Source organism: Sesamum indicum, linkage group LG7 (assembly GCF_026168435.1).
Source record: "Sesamum indicum cultivar Baizhima isolate 11 linkage group LG7, ASM2616843v1, whole genome shotgun sequence".
Classification (NCBI taxonomy): domain Eukaryota; kingdom Viridiplantae; phylum Streptophyta; class Magnoliopsida; order Lamiales; family Pedaliaceae; genus Sesamum; species Sesamum indicum.
Window position 1 is genome coordinate 1,601,479 of NC_142663.1, and position 8,221 is coordinate 1,609,699.

Consider the following 8,221-nt stretch of genomic DNA (forward strand, 5'->3'; position numbering starts at 1 on the left):
GCGGTTGGATCGAATTCTTATTAATGATCGCTGGTTGGCGCAGTTCCCTACCTCATACTATCACAGCCTTACACCACGGACATCTGACCACTCGCCATTAGTGATACATGGGGATACACAACACAATGGAGGTATGTTTCGATTTGATAATTATCTTGCCCATACACCTGAGTTTATCCTCAATGTACAGAACATTTGGCATCATGAGATTATTGGAGTACCAATGTATGCCGTGACACGTAAACTGAAGGCACTAAACCAGTCTTCAGAATGCAGAGGAGAAATAAGGGGGATTTGACACTGAATGTCCAACTAGCCAAAGGATTTCTTGATGAGGCACAACAATTGGTGAGCTCAGATAGACAGAATGAGCTCTATTTACTTCTGGAACATTGCTGTCGAATCATTTATGCTAAAGCGGCAAAACTCGAACAATTCATGTTGCAACAGAGAGCCAAGATGCAGTGGATGAAAGATGGAGACCAATGTTCCCGGGTCTTCTTTCGTAAGATTGCACAGAGACGAGTTATGAGAAGAATTTTGCAGATCAACGACGAGAATGGTACCACACACTCAAATCCAGAAGAGGTCGCTCATGAGTTTGTCTCAACTATCAGAACCTCTTAGGAGGTACCAGACGACGAGAGACAGTGAATATCCAATACCTGCGACCATGGGCGAGACATTGTATTACTGATGAGGAAGCCAACCATTTACTCCTACCTTTCTCAACGGATGATGTGAAGCAAGCAGTGTTTGATATTGTTGAAGACAAGGCATCGGGACCTGATGGGTATTCTTCAGGGTTCTTCAAAGCAGCCTGGCCAGTGGTGGGGGAAGAAGTTACGAGGGCGGTACTTGATTTCTTTTCTAACGGAAAAATTCTAAAGCAGATCAACTCCACGATCTTGGCTCTGATCCCAAAGGTACATACTCCTATGTCGGTTAATGATCTTAGACCGATTTCATGCTGCAATGTTTTATAGAAGATCAGTGCAAAACTACTTGTCCAAAGAATTATCGTGTTGCTGGACAAGATAGTTAGCCCCTGTCAGACAGCTTTTATTCCTGGAAGAAGTATTGGGGACAACATTATGTTAGCCCAGGAATTATTCTCGAGATATAACCAGATGCGCCTACCTCCCAGATGCGCACTTAAAGTCGATATCAGGAAGGCTTATGATACAGTGGAGTGGGACTTCCTGTTAGCAGTTTTGCAATTGTTCGGGTTTGCACCTACGTTCACAAGGTGGATTGAGGAATGTGTTTCTACGACATCATTCTCGATTGGGCTCAATGGAAAACCTCATGGGTTCTTTTCTGGAGCGAGAGGATTACGACAGGGAGACCCACTTTCTCCTTATCTGTTTGTTCTTGTTATGGAAGCTTTATGTCTGGGATTCTCGCAACAAATCGAATAGAACATGCAATTCACATACCATTGGAAACGTGAGAGACCCAAGGTTTTCCAGTTGGGATTTGCAGACGACCTCCTCCTCTTCTGCAGAGCTGACTTTGCTTCATCAGAGTTTTCAAGGAGGGATTGGACTGGTTTGCGGAGTTATCGGGCCTACGGCTGAATGTTCATAAAAGCCACTTAATCATTTTACGTTCGGCTCAAGAACTTAATGACCTGTTGGAGATTTTGGGCTTTCAGGAGGGACACCTTCCAATGAGGTATCTAGGTCTTCCCTTAATATCCTCTAGACTATCTATATCTAATTGCCAACCACTTATTTCAAAAATTGATGCACGTATTAATGGATGGGAAGGGATTTCGTTATCATATGCTGGGCTGGTACAAATCATCAAATCTATACTTTTAGCATTGAGTTTATATTGGGCATCTGCTTTCATATTGCCTAAGAAAGTCATAAATGAAATTGAGAAGAGGTTGAGGACCTTCCTATGGAATGGTACGACGTCTAGTGGATACGCCAAGGTAGCATGGAAAGATGTATGTCGACCGACGGATGAGGGGGGACTTGGATTTAAGGACATATCTACCTTGAATCGCGCACTAATGAGCAAAAAATTATGTGATGTTATCCGGTGTGACAGGACATCCATATGGGTTCAGTGGATTTACCAAGACCGGTTACGTGACACATCGATTTGGACTGTCCAGGAACATGGAGGTTCTTGGGGATGGAGGAAAATGCTCAGACTCCATCCTTTCCTTCGATCTATGGTGAATCACCAGATTGGAGATGGAGAGAGATTCTATATTTGCCAGGACCCGTGGCATCACTTGGGACCACTAATCGAGTAGTTCCCTCGTGGTCCAAATCATCTTGGCATTGAAGAAATAGAAAAACTAAGTTCGGTGATTTCAGCAGGCGAGTGGCAATGGCCAACCATCATGGACTTCGAATGTTTGGAGATCACACATAACCGGCCATTTATTCTTGGAGGTGAAGACCGAGTTGTGTGGAGATTTGACGGAGGGCAGCCTACTACTCAGGCCCTCTACCGACTATTTGATCCCCCTGAACCGAAAGTAGGATGGTCTTTGCTACTTTCAGGCTCTTTTAAGATCCCTCGTCATTCGTTCATATTATGGCTTGCAATCATTGGCAAATTACCATCCACAGACAAACTATGGCTATCTCATCTTGGAGCGTGCATCTTGTGCAATGAGGGAGCAACGGAATCTCATACACACTTATTCTTCCGATGCAGATATAGTCGTCAGTGCCTGCTTGAGATTCGTAGATGGATTCGGTTTCACTGGCCTAACAGGGATTGGTCAATAGATATTGAGTGGGCGACACGAAAATGGAGAGATAAACACATTGTTAATATCGCTTACCGTTCACTACTTGCAGCATGTGTCTATCACATATGGAAGGAAAGGAACTTGAGGAGATTTATACACTACCCCAGATTCATGCTAGAGATGATAGAATCATTTGGCGTTTCCCGGATGGCCGACCCACAGCCCAAGCCCTGTACAGACTTATCTGCCCGCCTGGACCGAAAGTAGATTGGACTTCACTACTTTTGGGTTTGCTAAAGATCCCACGACATTGTTTTATCCTATGGATGGCTATTCAGGAAAAACTACCAACGATAGACAAACCTTGGCTCACACACATTGGAGGGTGTATTCTATGTGATGAAGAAGCAACCGAGATGCATAATCACTTATTCTTCCGATGTCGATTTAGCAGAAGATGCCTTATAGCCATACGGGAAATCATTCGATTCGCTTGGCCCAATCGCACATGGGTAATGGATGTGGAATGGGCAGTGAGGAAATGGAGAGGGAAGCATATCATCAATGCAGCATACCGAGCATTACTTGGGTCATTCATTTACCATTTGTGGCGAGAAAGAAATTCCAGACGGTTCCAGCAGATTGAGCACCCGCCTAATGTATTGGCTTCTCTTATTATTGACGATGTTAGGCAGAGGATATTGAGTCTTAATCTTTCTAGTTCGATTAGTACATGTGCTTTATATAGACTATGGCGTATCCCTTGGCCTATCGAGGGAATACCCAATTAATTGTTGTACTGTACCATATTTTTCATTTATGAAATTTACCATTACCAAAAAAAAGAAAGGAACTTGAGGAGATTTGAACACACTGAGCGAACACCAGCCACTTTGAGTTTCCTGATCTCCGATGATGTCAAACAGAGGATACTTAGTGTCAATTTAGCTTCATCAGTCAGTACACGAGCATTGTATAGATTATGGCGTATCCCTTGGATCGAGGGAGAAACCAATTGATGAACATATGTTGTACTGTACCATTACTTTATTAATGAAATTTATATTTACCAAAAAAAAATATTTACCACATAAATTCTTGGGTCTAGACCAACGTTTGGGTCAAGTTTCGTCGAATTCTGAGAACGTTCAAAATTAGCTGTTTTACACGGTTTTACTAGAATAATTTTGTTTCCTTTTTATACAAATTTGTAGTTATTATTAAGCTTAGCAAATTTACCGCATAAAAATTTCATCGTTTGCTCTCGCACAGTTTTTGGGAAGGAAATGGAGTCATTCTAGCCGGGAACGACATTGATTTACGCACTAGTTCTTCATCCCTAGGATTAGGGTTTCGCGCCGCCGAAGAATTTGAACGGGCGCATGAGGAAGACGAAACGACACTGGACGTTTCAGCCAAGGATGATGATGGCGTTAGGGTTTCTAATGTTAGGGAAGACTTACCAATGGAAAAAGGTATGAACTTGGACGCGACTTTGGAGGATACTGTGCGCTGCCCAAATCTAGGGTTAGGCGACGCACCATCGCAGAACAACAATGGCGGACAAAAAAGGGGCTTGTTCAACATGGTTGAGTTCATCCGTCTTGCCCAATCTGTAATCGACGCAGGTGATAACGAATCAATGTCTGCCCTTGAAGAATTGAAATCAAAATGGGAATCGAGATTTGGGAAGAAGGCTGTCGTGCGATGTTTTCCGACGATAGCGCCGGTACCACATCGGGCATGGAGAAACCTTATGCAGCCAGCGTTAGGGGATCGAACAATGGAAAAACGAACAGAGCTGCAGTCTGTTAATCCGTCGTCGCGCAGCAATTTCTCCGGTAAGTTTGGTGAGCAAAATAGTACGAAAACGATGGCAATAGTTGCTGGTTCAGTTTCTGGTTCTTTTCTGACCACTCTGACAGAGATCCGGCCGGCGACAACAGGAAATGACGTTTTGCCGGCGAGAATGGAGATGGCGCCAGAATCTGTTGACATGGGGGATGACGCAATCACTGATGTTACTACTGACGTCACTGCTGACATGGGGCATGACACAGGTGCTGGCATCATCGCTGACATGGGACATGACACAGGTGATGAGGTTACTGCTGATAGGGGACATGACACAGATGCTGATGCAGGCGATGATGTCAGCAATAAAGTGGAAAAAAATAGATTTTTTGCCCCTAAATTTGCTTCAACTTCTACGGGATTGTTTGTCGGTAATATACCACTGCACGCTAATTCAAACTTAATTCTTGATGATAAAATTGCTCGTGATTTCAACAATTCATCCCACAAAACATTATCCTACATAGCCCCAACGGTGCAAAATGGGGAAGTTGTGGTACGACCTTCAATAGATACTATACGCGAGGGGTCCAAACGATGGAAATCAACAGCAGTGGGTTACTTTCTGGGAAAACGACCGTATTATCATCACCTAAAAGAGTATGCTCAATCGGTCTGGCCGGCATTACGGGAGGTTACAGCAACAGTAAATGATTTCTTTTTCTTTCAATTTAAAATTGTAATTGATATGGAAGAAGTGATAGAAGGGGGTCCATGGCTATTCCAGGGGCAGCCGAATGTGCATCAGAAGTGGGAACCAGGGATGGCTATGAGAAAGCTGAAGCATACAGAAGTGCCAGTCTGGATTAAACTTCGCCACCTTTCGATGGAATTCTGGACGACGGAAGGATTGAGTATAGTTGCAAGTGGAGTGGGTAAACCACTTTACCCGAATGCGATAACAAAAGCATGCACGAGACTGGATTTCGCTCATGTATGTGTAATGATTGACGTAAATCAACAGTTGATAAACCATATCATTATTATGACGCCGGATAATGAAGGAGGGGAAACACCTTGTAAGGTTGATATTGAATACGAATGGCTTCCCTTGAAATGCACGACATGCATGACGATGGGACACACAACCAAGGATTGTCCATTTTAACAGAAAAATGAAACTGATGAAGCTACCAGTATCTGTGTACGTGCCGAAAGTTAATGTTGCTCCCCCGATAGCCCCTGAGAAGGGGCATAATACGAGGCTGCCACCTATACACGATCAGGAGATAATCTTACCATCTCGAGGAGTGGATAATCAAAGAGATGGGCGTAACGCTAATCGAGTTGGCGTGAGGTCGAATCCAGAGGAGAAGGGTAAGGAGATTGTAATATATAATATGTTTGATGCTCTACACTTACTTGATGATGCAGATAAAATGTCATGGGGTCCTAATCATAAGAGCCCCAATCTTGGTGATCCATGTTGAATGCAACAATATGCAATGTTCGTGGCCTGAACAAAAGAGACCATCAGCTGGCTATAAAAGACATCGTTGCTGAGTTCAGGTTACAGTTTCTTGGTCTTCTTGAAACTCGTGTTCGTATTAATAATGTTGCTGGTATTCAATCTTTCTTATTACCTCAAGGGAAATGGTTTGTGAACTATGGAGTGGTTGGTAATCGGATTTGGATTGCGTGGGATGAAAATTTTCTAGATTTTGATGTAGTTGAATGCGGTACACAATTTATCCACTGCCTTGTTTATATACGTTGACTGCATGAGTCAGTTGCTATTACTGTGATTTATGGAGCTACGGAGGTAGCGGACAGGAGGGAGTTGTGGGATGCTCTAGAAACTATTGCCATGCAGAGTGTTGATGTACCGTGGCTTATTGGAGGGGATTTCAATGCGGTGTGAGATCTGAGTGAAGTATGTGGAGCATCGGGTGATATTCGAATGGCTATGGAAGAGTTTAATGGCTGCATTCAGAATGCAGGATTACTACCGTTACCTATGCAGGGAGAATGGTATACGTGGCATAATTGCAGTGCTAATCCACGGAACCTTTGGAAAAGATTGGACCGAATACTGATTAATGATAGATGGATGGCTCAGTTCCTGACATCATTTTATACTAGTCTCACCCTACGAACTTCAGATCACTCACCGCTGGTGCTTAACGGGGATAGTCAACAACAATATGGAGGTATGTTTCGATTTGACAATTACCTCATTCTATCATCAGAGTTTATTCCCAGTGTACAACAGGTCTGGCAGCATAACATCATAGGAGTGCCGATGTATGCGGTAACAAGGAAACTCAAAACTCTTAAACCGGTGTTTAGAGAGCAGAGGAGGAACAAAGGGGACTTATCACACAATGTCCAGATGGCTAAAGGGTTTCTTGAGATGGCGCAATTGCTTGTAAGCTCAAACAGGAGGGATGAACTATACTTACAGCTGGAACACTGCTGCAGGTCAGTACAAGCTAAAGCAGCCAAACTTGAACAGCGGATGCTTCAACAGCGAGCAAAAATACAGTGGATGAAGGGGGGAGACCAATCCTCTCGGGTGTTCTTCCGTCAGATTGCTCAAAGGAGATTGGTGAGGAGAATCTTACAAATCAATGATGATCATGGAGACACACACACAGAACCAGGAGCAGTAATCAATGAGTTTGTCACTTATTACCAAAACTTTCTTGGTGGGGAACGACGACGAGATGTGATAGATCTCCGATTCCTTAGACCTTGGGCTAGACAGCTTTTGAGTGAAGAGGATGCTAGCTCTTACTTGAGCTATTCACATTAGCTGATGTCAAGCAGGCAGTTTTTGACATTGCTGAGGATAAGGCTCCGGGGTCGGACGGGTATTCGTCGGGCTTTTTCAAAGCTGCATGGCCTATAGTGGGACAGGAGGTGTCATCGGCAGTGCTGGATTTCTTTAGTACGGGCCGACTTCTGAAGCAAGATAAATACTAGGCTTTTGGCACTCATACCAAAGGTATATATTCCCCTATGACTGTTGGTGATTTTCGCCCTATATCTTGCTGTAATGTATTGTATAAGATTATTGCCAATCTCATCGTCCAAAAGTTGAGTGTGATACTGGACAAACTAATTAGTCCGTGCCAAGCGGCTTTTGTGCCTGGAAGAAGCATTGGAGACAATATTATGTTGGCGCAGGAACTTTTTACCGGATATAACCAAGCTCTTCTACCACCCCGGTGTGCTTTGAAAGTGGACATTCGAAAGGCATATGACACGGTAGAGTGGGATTTCATGATTGCTGTGATGGAGCTATTTGGGTTCCCATCTACTTTCTTAAAATGGATTGAGGCATGTGTCACGACACCCTCATTTTCTATTATGCTGAATGGGAAACCTCATAGTTTCTTCAAGGGGGCCAGAGGGCTTCGACAGGGTGACCCTCTTTCACCATACCTGTTTGTGCTTGTAATGGAAGTCCTACATTTGGGTTTCATATAGTTGATTGATCAGAATGAAGTATTTTCTTTCCATTGGTACAGCCAGGATTGTTCAGTGGGGATTTGCTGATGATTTGTGTTGTTATTCTGTCGTGCTGATATGGACTCTATTGGAGTATTTAAGACAGGATTGGATCGATTTGCTGATTGGTCCCGGCTCAGGCTTAACGTGCAGAAAAGCCACCTTATTATCTCACGTTCAGCACAAGGATTACGT

At 43.6% G+C, this 8,221-nt stretch overlaps 1 protein-coding gene across 1 annotated transcript; it reads left to right on the plus strand.

Moving 5' to 3' along the window:
- The first annotated feature begins 6,473 nt into the window (after positions 1 to 6,473).
- On the plus strand, positions 6,474 to 8,005 carry LOC148787441 (uncharacterized). Its single transcript, XM_088882748.1, has 3 exons — positions 6,474 to 7,121; positions 7,343 to 7,435; positions 7,586 to 8,005. The coding sequence occupies exons 1-3, from the start codon at positions 6,474 to 6,476 to the stop codon at positions 8,003 to 8,005; spliced, it is 1,161 nt and encodes a 386-aa protein (XP_088738874.1).
- The last annotated feature ends 216 nt before the right edge of the window (positions 8,006 to 8,221 follow it).

Bases quoted from the DNA above. Each gene is read 5' to 3' on its own strand.
- LOC148787441 (XM_088882748.1), top strand. From the start codon at position 6,474: ATGGCTATGGAAGAGTTTAATGGCTGCATTCAGAATGCAGGATTACTA. The intron at 7,122-7,342 runs GTGAGGAGAATC...GATGTCAAGCAG, and splicing joins AGATTGCTCAAAGGAGATTG to GCAGTTTTTGACATTGCTGA. The intron at 7,436-7,585 runs GTGTCATCGGCA...GTATTGTATAAG, and splicing joins GGCCTATAGTGGGACAGGAG to ATTATTGCCAATCTCATCGT.